Below are 15,340 nucleotides of genomic sequence, written 5' to 3' on the forward strand. Positions count from 1 at the left end.
AAGCAAGTCCTGTGTCACCCCTCCTACCCCTACCCCCTCCCCCCCAAAAAAACCACACACACTAGAGAATATGAACCTTATGGCATATAATACAGGGATTCCCTGAGTTATAAACAACTCATCAATCCTGTCGAATTTCCTTGCACACTCCCTTCCTGCACTATCCTAGCTTAGAGTGTAAATGCAGAGTATAGTACAGCAGAAGCTGCTGTGCTCTCACCTCTCCACTGGAGTCCAGTGCTGTGTTTCTGCCTGCCCGCTCAATACTCTGCCTAGCATCTCCTACCACATGTAGTATGATTACTGCGACATGAGAAGAGTGAGATGCCAGCACTAGAGGGAGCAGGAGACAGACAGGATGCACACGCGGGGAGGTGGACTTTGGCGGGGAGGTGAGGGCACAGCTTCTGCTGTGCTGTACTCTGCTGCGTTATACTCTGCTGCGCTGTACTCTGCTGTGGCTGAACAGTGTAATGGTTAAGGGCTCCGTCTCTGGAGACTAGGGAATTTCGGCTATGCTGTTCAGTAAGCCGCCACCTATTCCATAAGGTGTCCTTGGGCTAAATTTCCTAACACTGCTACTGTCTACTGAGCGCGCCCTAGTGGCTGCAGCTCTGGTGCTTTGAGTCCACTAGGAGAAAAGTGCAATATAAATATTATTTGTCTTACATATACACGCTGGGCTGGATGACTCCAGGAGAGGAACGGAGATAGATAGCGGCTCAAGGGGACATAAGGAGGCACAGGGAGACAGATGGAGCCTAGGCACAGTGGGACAGAGGGGTGCACAGGGAAGAGGTAGCAGAAGGAGACAGAAGGAGGCATGGGGGACAGATGGAGGCACAAGGGGACACAAGGAGGCACAAAGGCCAGAAGTCACAAAGGGGGACAGAATGAGGCATAGGGGGACTGAAGGAGGAATACAAGGGAAAGAAAGAGGGACAAAGAGGGAGACAGAAGAAGGCACAAAGGCCAGAAGTCACAAAGGGGGACTGAAGGAGGCACACAGGGGAAAGAAGGAGAGACAAAAAGGGGGACAGAAGGAGGCACAATGGTTGTAAATGTAAAGCCTTGAGATATGCATATTCCTTTTGGTATCATTTCATAACAACAATCCATTTCCCCTAGTTTTCCTGTGCGGTAGCCCTCTCTACTCGAGGGCAAAATGTATAAACGGTTTACGGTCTGTCAGTAGGAGCCTGTTTGATGTTCAGCAGCAGTGTGATTGTTGCATGACTCGTTCTAACAGCAAACTCAAGTAAGAACATGAATCAGCACAGGGACATTGTACCACTGGCGGTGTGCCAGGCTGCTCCACTTACATTCCATCTAGCTGGGTGTTATCAGCAATTACTGCTACCTGGTGTGTTACACTAGTTACTAGTACATGCTCACTGTGTATTACAGCTTTTATGCATTTGCTTAATATTATATAAAAATGCAAGAACATTTTGCATTGGGACTAGTTTAATTCATTTCGTAGAGTGTCTATTGACAAATGACTTCAAAGCTATCAGTTGTGTTCATCTGCTGCAATGCTGAGATTTCTTATTGTTTTAGAATTAGCTCCATACTCTGTAATGCTGGGAACACAATGCAATTTCCCTGGCCAATCGACGGGTGATCAGACAGGAAGTTGTACCGTGTGTACATGTCCAAACTGCTCCCGATTGATAAAGGGATTGATTTTCCAATGATAACGTTGCAAAATCGATCCCTTTCTTGATCGGAAACAGATCGGACATGTCAGAAATAATCGCTCGATTCCCGTCGATCGGACGGAAAATTGCATCATGTGTTCATTGATGTGCATTGATGTTCTTCACATAGTAACAGAAGTTACTGCAGTGAGATGCTTGCAAGTAATGATAACTGGGATTGTTAGTTATTTGTCATCATTAGTATGTTGTATATTGTACTATAGGTGTTTTGTTTCTCACCAACATGATTTCAGCGTTGCAGAATTGGGCACAGTTTTTTTTTTTTTTTTTACAAAGCTTCTCTTTCACCAAACCCTAAGCTCTATTTATACCTAACCCTATCTTTCTTTTGCACAGCAGCCATATCAGTGTGATGAAAAATCTTGTTCATTCTGCTGCCAGCAAAAAAAAAAAAAAACATGCATTGGCTTTTATTGCTCAGCCAGATAAAAGTGTTTTAACTTTTGTTTACTTTTCAGGAAAGCTTGGACTGCATTTGACTGCTGCTTAACTGGCTCATTTGCATACATGAAATACTAGTCTATTAACTCTTGCAAAACAAAGTTAAATGTGGGCCCAGGCAGGTTCGTAGTAGGCTTAGTACTACATGTACCGATGTTTATCTCATCATGTCGTATGTTAGGTCAGGTAGTCCCTATTGTGTAGTAGTGTTAGCAGTGCCTGGAAAAAAGGTGAATGGCATGTGGCATAGCAAATGCAGAAGTGCAGAAGTAGCTCACTTTGTATGAGCTGTTCTATAGAATTGATCTATACTTAACAGTCCTTATAATACTGTACCAAACAATTACCGGTAGATTAGTGCTAGAAACCAAGCCAAATGGGATGGACTTTGATTCTTTGATCCAATGTTTCTTATCATTATGTTTTTTTCCTACTAATTCTTCTCTTCCATTATATTTATAGGTCTTTCATGTTGCATATGTGCTTATCAAGTTTGCCAATTCCCCTCGTCCTGATCTTTGGGTACTGGAGAGGTCTGTTAATTTTGGAAACACATATACACCATGGCAATACTTTGCTAGTAAGTACTATCTATCTATCTATCTATCTATCTATCTATCTATCTATCTATCTATTATTTAGTATTTACAGTATATAGCGCCAACATCCTCCACAGCACTGTACAGAATATATTGTCTTGTCATTTAAAGGAAACCTGTAATAACTTATAAAAAATAAAAATAAAAGAGTTTCAACTATCTGGGGCTTCTGTCAGCCCCCTGCAGCCGCCCTGTGCCTGCACCGGTACTCAACGATTCTCCGGTCCCCTGTCACGGCTTTGTTTCACTTTCACTTGTTGCCAGCTTCTGCGCCTGCGCGGCTGCACGTTTCCTCGGTCATCCCATCACCGGGAGCGTCCAGTGCAGGCGCAATACAAGGTTTTCTCGCACTGTGGCTGTGCAGGACGCTCCCGGTGATCGGAGAGCGAATAAAGACGCGCAGCCAGAGCTGTGCAGGCGCAGTGGCCATCGACTTGTAAATCGGCAAAAGTGAAACGGAGCCACGGGTGGGGACCGGAGGATCGTTCCAGGATGGTGCGGGCACAGAGCAGCTGCAAGGGACTGGCAGAAAACCCCTGGTAAGTCAAACTCTTTTTTTATTTTTTTAAGTTTATTTCAATTTTCCTTTAAAGAGACTCTGTAACGTCAAAAAGATCCCCTGGGGGGTACTCACCTCGGGTGGGGGAAGCCTCCGGATCCTAATGAGGCTTCCCACACCGTCCTCTGTCCCACGGGGGTCTCGCTGCAGCCCTCCGAACAGCCGGCGACAGAGCCGACTGTCAGTTCAATATTTACCTTTGCAGGCTCCAGCGGGGGCGCTGTGGCTGCTCTCCGCTCCGAACTACACGGAAATACCCGATCTCAGTCGGGCCCGCTCTACTGCGCAGGCGCCGGAAACTTGCGCCTGCGCAGTAGAGCAGACCCGACGGCGATCGGGTATTTCCGTGTAGTTCGGAGCCGACAGCCGTCAGAGCGCCTGCGCAGGAGCCAGGAAGGAAAATAATGACGTCATCTTGTACGGAGGGCTGCAGCGAGACCCCCGTGGGACAGAGGATGGCGTGGGAAGCCTCATTAGGATCCGGAGGCTTCCCCCACCCGAGGTGAGTACCCCCCAGGGGATCTTTTGATGTTACAGATCCTCTTTAACTGTCCTTCAGAGGGGCTCACAATCTAATCCCTACTATTGTCATATTTCTATATATGTATCGTGTAGTGTTTGTATCATAGTCTAGGGCCAATTTAGGGGGATGCCAATTAACTTAGCTATAAGTTTTTGGGATGTAGGAGAAAACAGAAGGGCCCGGAGGAAACCCGCACAAATACGGAAGAACCAGTGCTGTGGAGTCGGAGTTGGAGTCAGAACAATATTTGGGTACCTGGAGTCGGAGTTGGAGTCAGTGGTTTCATTAACTGAGAAGTCGGAGTTGGAAATGGATGATTTTTGTGCCCACTCTAGGAGTTGAGGAGTCGGAGCAATTTTGGGTGCCTGGAGTCAGTGGTTTTATAAACTGAGGAGTTGGAGTCGGATGATTTTTGTACCGTCTCCACAGCCCTGCGGAGAACATACAAACTCCGTGCAGATAGTGCCCTGGCTGGGATACAAAGTGGGGAACCATCGCTGCAAGGCAAGATCGCTAACTTCTATGCCACTGTGCTGCCTATCTATCTATCTATCTATCTACAGTGGGTTGCAAAAGTATTCAGCCCCCTTGAAGTTTTCCACATTTTGTCACATTACTGCCACAAACAGTGGCATCAATTTTATTGGAATTTCACGTGAAAGACCAATACAAAGTGGTGTACATGTGAGAAGTGGATCGAAAATCATAAATCATTCCAAACATTTTTTTTACAAATAAATAACTGCAAAGTGGGGTGTGCGTAATTATTCGGCCCCCTGAGTCAATACTTTTTAGAACCACCTTTTGCTGCAATTACAGCTGCCAGTCTTTTAAGGTATGTCTCTACCAGCTTTACACATCCAGAGACTGAAATCCTTGCCCATTCTTCTTTGCAAAACAGCTCCAGCTCAGTCAGATTAGATGGACAGCGTTTGTGAACAGCAGTTTTCAGATCTTGCCATAGATTCTCGATTGGATTTTGACTGGGCCATTCTAACACATAAATATGTTTTGTTTTAAACCATTCCATTGTTGCCCTGGCTTTATGTTTAGGGTCATTGTCCTGCTGGAAGGTGAACCTCCGCCCCAGTCTCAAGTCTTTTGGAGTCTCCAAGAGCTTTTCTTCCAAGTTTGCCCTGTATTTGGCTCCATCCATCTTCCCATCAACTCTGACCAGCTTCCCTGTCCCTGCTGAAGAGATGCATCCCCCGAGCATGATGCTGCCACCACCATATTTGACGGTGGGGATGGTGTGTTCAGAGTGATGTGCAGTGTTAGTTTTCTGCCACACATAGCATTTTGCATTTTGGCCAAAAAGTTCCATTTTGGTCTCATCTGACCAGAGCACCTTCTTCCACATGGTTGCTGTGTCCCCCACATGGCTTGTGGTAAACTGCAAACGGGACTTCTTATGCTTTCTGTTAACAATGCCTTTCTTCTTGCCACTCTTCCATAAAGGCCAACTTTGCACAGTGCATGACTAATAGTTGTCCTATGGACAGAGTCTCCCACCTGAGCTGTAGATCTCTGCAGCTCGTCCAGAGTCACCATGGGCCTCTAGTCTTGACTGCATTTCTGATCAGCGCTCTCCTTGTTCGGCCTGTGAGTTTAGGTGGACGGCCTTGTCTTGGTAGGTTTACAGTTGTGCCATACTCCTTCCATTTCTGATTGATCGCTTGAACAGTGCTCCGTGGGATGTTCAAGGCTTTGGAAATCTTTTTGTAGCCTAAGCCTGCTTTAAATTTCTCAATAACTTGATCCCTGACCTGTCTTGTGTGTTCTTTGGACTTCACGGTGTTGTTACTCCCAATATTCTCTTAGGCAACCTCTGAGGCCCTTACAGAGCAGCTGTATTTGTACTGACATTAGATTACACACAGGTGCACTCTATTTAGTCATTAGCACTCATCATGCAATGTCTAAATGCAACTGACTGCACTCAGACCAAAGGGGGCTGAATAATTACGCACACACCACTTTGCAGTTATTGATTTGTAAAAAAATGTTTGGAATCATTTATGATTTTCGTTCCACTTCTCATGTGTACACCACTTTGTATTGGTCTTTCATGTGGAATTCCAATAAAATTGATTCATGTTTGTGGCAGTAATATGACAAAATGTGGAAAACTTCAAGGGGGCCGAATACTTTTGCAACCCACTGTATCTATCTAACTATTTATCTACAGTATCTATATTAAACTGCACATCATCTTTCACAAAGTGACAGTTTTGTCCAAAGCATTTAAATAAACTTAATGAGGGTTGTTGACTTTGCCATTAGCTTTACTCAAGCACAGGTGTTGAACCATCTCCTTAATCCGTGAGGAATTCGCTGGCACATTGCCTGCCACTGGCTTGCTCCTCCTGGCTCCTCCCATACAACATTCTCTTGAGAGTCTTCCTTTGTAGGCTTTCAGAGAAATCTCCTCCATGCATACACTATCATTGTCTTTAGGTTATCACCCTGCTAGTCGTAAACTGTTCATAACTATGTGTATTATTTTACTGGTCATAGTGGGAACAGTGAGCACAAAGAAGTATGCAAACACCTGAAACAGGGATAAATGTGTGAATTCACTGTAAGTGATGAGTGCATTGTGTTCTTCTGAAAAGAGTCAGATTTTCTAATCCTCGCTATAGTCTAACTCTAGCCCTTTATTTGCTCAAGCGCAGACATCTGTTTGGTATATCAAGCAATACTTTTCTGTGCGACAAATCAGAAGTTTTTACAACTAAACATAGTGCTGAAAGAAATAGACTACCAGTAATTAAAACACCATATACATATTGTATGTTGAATGTGTGGTAAGGTATAATCTCGTTATAGTAAACTCCTAGGGACCAGGAAAAGTTGTTTACTACGGTATATCGGAAGTTTACTATATCAGAAATTGTCCTAGAAATGGCCCAGCATGCCCCGGTACATTCTCTGCTGAAAAGGAGCAACTCTGTCCTCCCATTGGAGGTACAGTACAAGCACTTGCCCATTTGGTGGACTACAAGGTTAAGTACAGTATACCTTAGGGCTGCATAGCCAGGCTGGACAAATTGCTGATACAGTATCCAGGGCTCCATAAAAATTGCAGCCCTCACTGAATAAAGGCAGCCACACGCTTCCTGTGTGTGGTTCCAATACCTCCACGGGCGAAACTTGCAGCATGTGTCCTGCAAAACTTTCTGCTCACGCTTGAGCTCACATTGACAAATGACACATGCACCACTCACTTTTTACTATATCCAGAGTCAGCATCACATAGGGGCCAATAAACATGTTTACTATATCAGGGTTTACTATACCAGGTGTTGCCCCATAGACTTATCATGGAGATTGACTGGGACCTAGAGAGGTGGTTTACTATACCCAAATGTTTACTATACCCGAATTTATTATAACGAGATTATACTGTATTAGTATGTTTACTAGTTAGCAGCTTTGGTATAGACTGTGGCATGTTGTACTAATATTAGAGTGACATTCCAGATTCTAAGCATGATTGCCTGCATCAGTTTGGGAAGGAGGCCAGACAGCCCATTACTAGAGATGATGATGTCATTTGCACAACGGAATACTCCCGGATTGTCCCCTTGGAGAATGGAGAGGTAAGTAGACCTTAATGGACTGCTAAAAACTGCCATCAGTAATTGTTATACCGTCTATTAGAACTGTTTAAAGCTGACCTATATGTATTTAGCAAACTACCAGATGCTAACAACAGCCTTATGCAACAAATGATTGTAAATTACTTTTAAAGATAAAATCTGCAAAAACCTGACTATCGGGTGAACTCCGCCTCACGGACTGCAAGGCAACATACAGAACCCTGAGGTTAGGTTCACAGTGGTCTTTGTGTTGCCTTCCTTGTAACAGCAGGAATGCACTGTATTAGGAAACTTGCACATTGCGTCACATAGAATGAAGCATACAATGAATGAAAAGTATGCTTCACTGTAACTGTTAACACACACGCTTTGCTGTAATGCATTGCTTTCAGTGTGTTACAATACTGCAGGCCCTTTTACCGCAACGCACCCGCCGCACGGTGAACGTTGCATAGGTATTGCATTGCAGTGTGTATAAAGCAGCCATTACGCCACACCTTAACTCATGCACCTTCTGTTAGACTATATGGCAGTTTCTTTCATAAGTCTTATGTCTTTTCAAGCCTAAGCCTGCCCCCTTGCTGCTCTGCTTTCCTGCTATGTATCCTCGTAGCAGGAAAGCAGAGCCAGGAGGGGGTGGGCTTGGGCGTGAAAAGAAGACTTCACAGAAGACTGACTCAGCTATAATCATTCAGGGCAAAGCTAGACTGAATGTTCGGTCGGGGATTCTTATCAGCTGATAACAGGCAGATTGAGCAGTGAAGAATGAAAGAAAGAGCAGAGTAGGTGTTTACTGTCATGTTCCCATTGATATATATGGTAAAATACATGAGGGTGCTTTGTTTTTGGTTCTCTTTAAGTTCTATATCTACCAAGTGGTTGTTCAGGTGACTGTTCGATTTCACGATATCACATAACATTGTTAAATGAAAATTCAATAAATGATGTTTAGCGACGTGTGACCACCTGCAGCGATCTTTCGTATTGAATGACCATCATGATGGATCACTGGACAAGCAATCGTTCAGAATTCCATTGACTCCCACGCAAATTAATGCGATCATTTGAAGAATGGTTCACGTATCACCGTTCTCTCCTCATTTAAACGATTAGTAAAGATGATTTGGGGAATGATTGTTTGATGGCGCTGTACCCCCGTTGCATCTTCGCATGTGTACTTAGCTTTAGATGCAGTCCCTCCCCACAGTGCAGGAGGGAAAAGAAGCAGTAAAGTGGTCATGTGACTGTAAGGTTGCATCTTAAATTACAGTATTTACAAGTTTTGTATAAACAACTTATAGTTTGTTGATAGGAGGAGGGCTGGGGATCAAATCTTTAGATCATTTTCTTTATTCCTTTTTCAAAGGGTCAGTATTTCTGCTTTGTTTTATAGTTTAAATGACAGAGTGTGCTTTTAAAGGGAACCAGAGATGAACGTTTCACACAAAATAAACATATCAGTCGATAGCTTGTAAAGAATAAATGCTCTACCTGATAATTTCGCCGCTCTGGTGTGCCTTTTTTTGTGTTTTTTATCCATTATTGCTCCAGGAAAAATCAAATATGGCCGCCGGCTCATATCCCTTCTGCTTCCGGGTTATGAGTTGTTCTGGATGTGCTGTCTAGGCTATATGAGGCTATGTGAGACTAGGCTGCTATCTAGGCTATATGAGAAAGGCTGCTGCAGCCTTTCATCTGTGTGCTTTCATTTTGGTATGATGTGCAGCTGCCTGTAGGAAGTGTCTCTCATAGGAATGAAACTGCAGTCATCATCATTATCTATGCAGAGTGCACACAGATCATATTGCAGCCACACTTGTCTGTTTCAGAGCTTCTCTCTCAGCAGGAGCAACCCCTCCCATGTCATCACAGCTCTCAGTATGCAAAGCAGGAAATCTGAGCCAGGAGGTGGCAGGCTTGGTCTTGAAAAGACTCCACAGAAGAGTGACTCAGCTATAATGATTCCAGGTCAAACCTAGACTGAGCCAGTCGGGGATTCTTATCACAGCTGCTAATAGACTAATTAAGCAGATAAGAATGAAACTAAAAGCAGGGTAGGTGTTTACTGTCATGTTCCCACTGATAAATGTAATAAAATACATGAGGGTGCTTCGTCTCTGGTTCTCTTTAAAACGGCAACTGTGAGGGACGGTTCACACTTGTTTCAAAACCGTATCCGCGGCTCCGTGTTTTTGCCCTGAACAAAAATGGGGCCACGGATACCAATGTTAAAAATAGCGTCCCTCTTTACACTTCAAAAAATCAAAGCCGTGGGTTCCATTTTAGAAAACTGAACGGAAAGTCTGGATTTTGCAGATTATCACAGAGCCCGGATTCCCTTCAGGTTAGCTTTAAATAAGACCCCATCCTGTGCATGGATGTCTATTAAGAAAAAAAAAACTCAGACTGAGGTTCAGTTAATTTTGGTTTAACATTGATGGGGGAATCCAATCAGGCAGAGCAGAAAACTATACAGGGCTTACCTGCAGATAGCATGGATAATTCCTTTTATACCCTTTATCAGTTGTGTTAGAGCAGTGGCAGAAGTTGCACCGTTATTTACACTGCAGAGTTGCAGCTGCCAGTCAATTACCGGTACTTTTTGGTCCCATCACTGTACAGTGGAAACCAGCTATGACCATCTTTCTTCTTCTCTGGGAAGTGCAGCTTGCTGAAATCTTCCCATCTGGAAATGTGAGCTGCCAGTACTAAGTATTTTGGGGTGGTTTATATTGAGTATACTACAAGTGCTTCAAGGAGAGATTTTAGTGCTGGACACTTCTGAGAGGAAAAACATAGATTAAATATGAGTAAAGCCTGCACCGCAACATTATCCTCACACAAACATATTGTTTTTACTGGGGGATGAACGGCCAAAAAACAGATGTATACATTTTATATGTCTAACAAAAAACACAAGCATAATACTGTACCCATAATGCAACCACTAGCTCTTGTTGTAAAACAAAAAAATAACCCCTCATCAAGAGCTTCATAGCATATCATTTTTTTTTCATGTAATATGTGCTGGTGCTTGGCATAGCATTCTTATTCTCGTGTCTTTTCCTAAAACCTGCCTCGTTCATGTGTTTACCGTATATGGCTATTTTCACAGTGCAGTGATGGAGAGATACTGGCTGACACCTACAGTTCTGTCAGGCTTACTGGTGCTCTGAGAGAACTTCTCATGGAGGCAAAATAAATTGTGCATTAGGAACTAATTAAAATTATTCTGTGAAGAATGTTTTAAAAGTGAAGTTAATCTACCTACTAACACACTTTGGATTATTGCTACCTGACATGATTCTCCTGATCATTTCAATAGATTGTTTAGGGACAGTCTCTGTAGAGAAACACTGCATGGCTGCCAGATGAGCAGTATGTTCTGTTCTATGAAGAGGGCATAGGGTTGCCTTATTGCAGGCACCAGAGTGGAAGAGCAATACCTTGCACGGTTACTGAAAAAGGGGGGCTGACAATGGCAACAATTCACTAAGCTTATCTCCTGTCTTTAATAACAATTCAGAGCTGTTTTACTGCCATCACCACGGTGATAAAGCATTTAGAATTCTACTAATTTATGTGAAAATAACTACAGAGGTGATAACTTAATGACTGAAGTGATGTTAACATTCTCACTTTGAAAACTGTTATCACTACACCTTAATAAGGCAAGCTTCTTTAGTGAATTAACACTTAAGCAGGCCATACACTGGCTCGATTCACGGCCGTTTCGACAGCAGATCCGATCCTGGGATCGGATCTGCTGCCAATCGCTTGCGCTAAACGCACCCGCCGATCCGATTCCCTCCCGAAATCAGATCGGACCGTCGATCGCGCCGTGCGGGAAATTACCCTCGATCGCCCGGCGGTAGGAGCGCGTCGCTTGCGGCGTACGATTCGGGCCCGATCCGAGCATGTATACATTACCTGAAGCTGGCTCCGGGGTCCTCTTCTCCTCGCTGCACCGCATTTCCGCATGTCCCAGTGTACGCTTATACTTCCTGTGTCACTCCGGTGACCAGGAAGTTGAAATAGAGGGCGCTCTATTTGAACTTCCTGGTCACGGAGTAACACAGGAAGCGCCGGGATGGAGCAAGAACAGCGGTGCGGTGCAGTGCGGAGAAGACGCCCGGGAGCCAGCCTCAGGTAATGTATACGGGGGGGGGGGGGGACAGGCGGCAGGAGCAGCTGAACAGATTGTGATCGGTTTCAGGCTGAAATCGATTCACAATCTGTTTGCAGTAAAGGCAGCCATACGATCCCTATCTGATCAGATTCGATCAGATAGGGATCTGTCAGCTGGTCGATCTAATGGCACATCGACCAGTGTATGGCCACCTTTAAAGAGAAACCGTAACCAAGAATTGAACTTCATCCTAATCAGTAGCTGATACCCCCTTTCCCACAAGATTTATTTTCCTTTTCACAAACGGATCATCAGGGGGCTCTGTATGGCTGATATTGTGGTGAAACCTCTCCCACAATGGGATGTCAGGACCACGGTTCTGACATCACACTATATTAGCCGAGTTGCATTGTGGGAAACAACAGCTGTTTCCAACTGCCAAAAAAAGCAAGCAGCATCTCCTTCCACTGACATCACCTGCCGGCAGGAAAAATGTCACCATGTGATAAATGTCAGAATGTAAATCAGGGAGAGGAAAGGTTTTACAATGGGCAAACACTGACTAAATCATTTATACATAATAAATAAAAATTGTAAAAATGAAGCACTTTTTTATTACATTATTTTCATTGGAGTTCCTCTTTAAAATACAGATCCATGTGTGGTGATAAGTTTTCACTTGCCTTATTATCACCAGCATGATTTTAGTGAATTGTGGCCAATGTCTAAGAACACCTCTCCACACTCTGAACTCACAAATGCTTGTTTTTGTCAATGAATATGAAAATAGTGGATTGATATGCCTTAAGGCTCGCACACACGCTTGACTAAAGACGGCTGAGGCAGCCGATAACAATCAAGCATGTGTACAGTAGCCCCCAACTGCCGCTATGCAAATGATCTGTCCAGCGGATCAACCTGGCTAAGCAACACCCAACACCTTTGTGCACGACGCTCCCCTGCCTGCATGATGTCATGTATGCGCTGCTCGATCATTCCTCCGCCATCCCTCAGCCTCCTCACATAGCAACAGAACGCGTTGTCAGCTACACAACTGACCTGCATCTGTACTGGCCAGCCCAGGGATGTCGCTCAAGGTGATCGGGTCCCAGTCCCTGATAGGCGGCATAAGTCAAAGGCGTGTATGCACCTTTAACCTTTTAACCCTGAAAACTAAAGCTAACCTTGGCCTACTTAATCCCCAAACACTATAGTAATCTATGCCTAACCCAAATACAATACTCAGTTTTTGTTGTCAGATTTGGCATTATGATCTGGCACTTCTTGCAGCCAACGATTTCCCAGTGCCAATAACAAAGCTGAGAGCAGACACCTGTCATTAATGCAGGCGCATGTCAGTAACCATACCCCACACTGCCAATGTCTTAAACGACATATTTTGACAAGCCCTACACAGTCAGCAGTGTAATCCGCACTGTTCATATCACAACCTAGAACTCTTTCTTCTCTGCTGCAACATTGGGCATTTCCAGGAGGTGAGTATGTGGGGAATCTGAGCTGCATGTTGGGGGGTTCTTTTAGGTTTAGTGGGGTAAGGTCCTGAGCCCACTGATTCAGTTGTGTCCGCTTTTCAGTTACACATCAATGTTACAGATGATGAAAAGTGGACAGAAGCGGATACAACTGCGTTAGTGGGTTCAGGCCCCCAAAGAATGAGGAATTGCATCAACTGTTGCACGGGGAACAAGTGTATCTAGTCTTATGAGACCAGTATGCTTGCCGGTGCCTTGTCTCAATCGGATTGCCCAACGGCTACAGATGAACGTCCTATTAGCAATAAGAGATGGCACACCACTGGCTGCAATGATTTTGCTGTATTGGATGAACAAGTACACTACATGTTACGAATATTACATTCTTCCTCAGGTGTTAAACAGCGAATTAACATACAAACACCAATATATGTGCTCATGAGAGGGCACCACACCCCTGGTGGCTCCACCTCCTAAATGTTAACCCATTGTCCATAGTCCAACATGTGCATTAAAACCACTCAATTAATACCAGGTCATATGGCACTCCTTTTCGGCTACCAAAGATTAGTATTGAATAACTGACCGTGCTTGAGGCACTTCCAACAATGGAGTGCCACTGACCCACCTAAAAAAGAATACATAAACAATAACATATGAGCATCAACCGCATAGAAATACAACTGCATACAATTGTAACAGTGTAAAAGTACAAAGGGCGACCGTGCTGTCGGTTGGCGCTTTTTTGTGAATCAGGCCTTTTGTACTTTTACACTGTTACAATTTTATGCAGTTGTATTCAGGGCTAGGACAAGGTCCATCACCAACAGAGGCTGAGCTGCCCAAGTGCGCCCCACCCCCCTTTATCGGCCACATCTCAGTTATTGTTCCTCTTTACAGGCTGGTGTATATAGTGAGCTGCTCCACAGGACTGCATTTGGCACTCATACAGTAATCATCACAGTACTGGAGATCACTTGAAGTCTTATTTTGCTATGAGTTTTAGGTAGCCAGATATAGGTGCCCCCTGGTTAGGTAGCCAGGTACAGGTATAGGGGCCCCCAGTATCACTCCAGGTATAGGTTCCTCCAATAAAGGAAGCCAGGTATAAGTGCCCCCAGATTTCATTCAGATACTTCATATTCTCCTACATCTTCAAAACATACTGGTACAAAAACATACAAGTCAACTGGTTTCCCCCAAACAATCCTATAGTGAAAATGTTAGTCTATGACTATGGCAGGGATTAGATTGTGAGCTCCTCTGAGGACAGTCAGTGACACGACTATGTACTCTGTACAGTGCTGCAGAAGATGTCAGTGCTATAAAAATACATAATAATAATATGTTAGGACATTACACTATGACTTTGGCAGGGATTAGATAGTGAGCTCCTCTGAGGACAGTCAGTGACATGACTATGTACTCTGTAATGTGCTGCAGAAGAAGTCAGTGCTGTATAAATACATAATAATAATATGGTAGGACATTTGACTATGACTATGGCAGGGATTAGATTGTGAGCTTCTCTGAGGACAGTCAGTGACAGGAGTATGTACTCTGTACAGTGCTGCAGAAGCTGTCAGTGCTATATAAATACATAATAGTAATATTGTAGGGTATTAGACTATAAGTATGGTAGGATTAGCGCCTCTGAGGACAGTCAGTGACATGACTATGTACCCTGTAAAATGCTGCAGAAGATGTCAGTGCTATAGAAATACAAAATATTAATATGGTAGGACATTAGACTATAAGTATGGTAGGATTAGATTGTGAGCTCCTCTGAGGACAGTCAGTGACATGGCTATGTACTCTGTAAAGTGCTGCAGAAGATGTCAGTGATTTAGAAATACATACTAATAATATGGTAGGAGATTAGATTATGACTATGGCAGAGATTAGAAAGTGAGCTCATCAGAGGACAGTCAGTGACATGACTATGTACTTTGTAAAGTGGTGCGAGTGATGGATGCGACAAAACCCCTGGTGCTGTTCCCCCAAATGTATAAATGTGCCCCCATGTGTGCATTTATACATTACCTGTCCTGTGTCGTTTATACCACACGATGCCCATCCGTCTTCAGCTTCTTCTGTTCCATTTGTGGCTCACATGCCACCAGGATATATTGTGTGGCGCATGTGTGATGTCACGTGTGCTAAATGCCAGTGGCATGTGAAGCACAAATGGAGGAGCGGAAGACGTATGGACGAAGGGCAACACAGGACAGGTTATGTATAAATACACACTGGGGGGCACATTTATACACTAG

The 15,340-nt window shown here is 44.0% G+C and overlaps 1 protein-coding gene across 1 annotated transcript in view; it reads left to right on the plus strand.

The window, feature by feature from the left end:
- The window catches only part of LOC137518877 (laminin subunit alpha-3-like), a 303,606-nt gene that overhangs the window by 20,132 nt on the left and 268,134 nt on the right, over positions 1–15,340 (plus strand). The window contains exons 3-4 of the mRNA XM_068237275.1: positions 2,625–2,742; positions 7,327–7,445. Of these exons, the coding sequence (XP_068093376.1) occupies positions 2,625–2,742; positions 7,327–7,445 (237 nt within the window). The remainder of the gene's footprint in view (positions 1–2,624; positions 2,743–7,326; positions 7,446–15,340) is intronic.

The sequence above is a fragment of the Hyperolius riggenbachi genome, chromosome 5, assembly GCF_040937935.1.
Source record: "Hyperolius riggenbachi isolate aHypRig1 chromosome 5, aHypRig1.pri, whole genome shotgun sequence".
NCBI lineage: Eukaryota > Metazoa > Chordata > Amphibia > Anura > Hyperoliidae > Hyperolius > Hyperolius riggenbachi.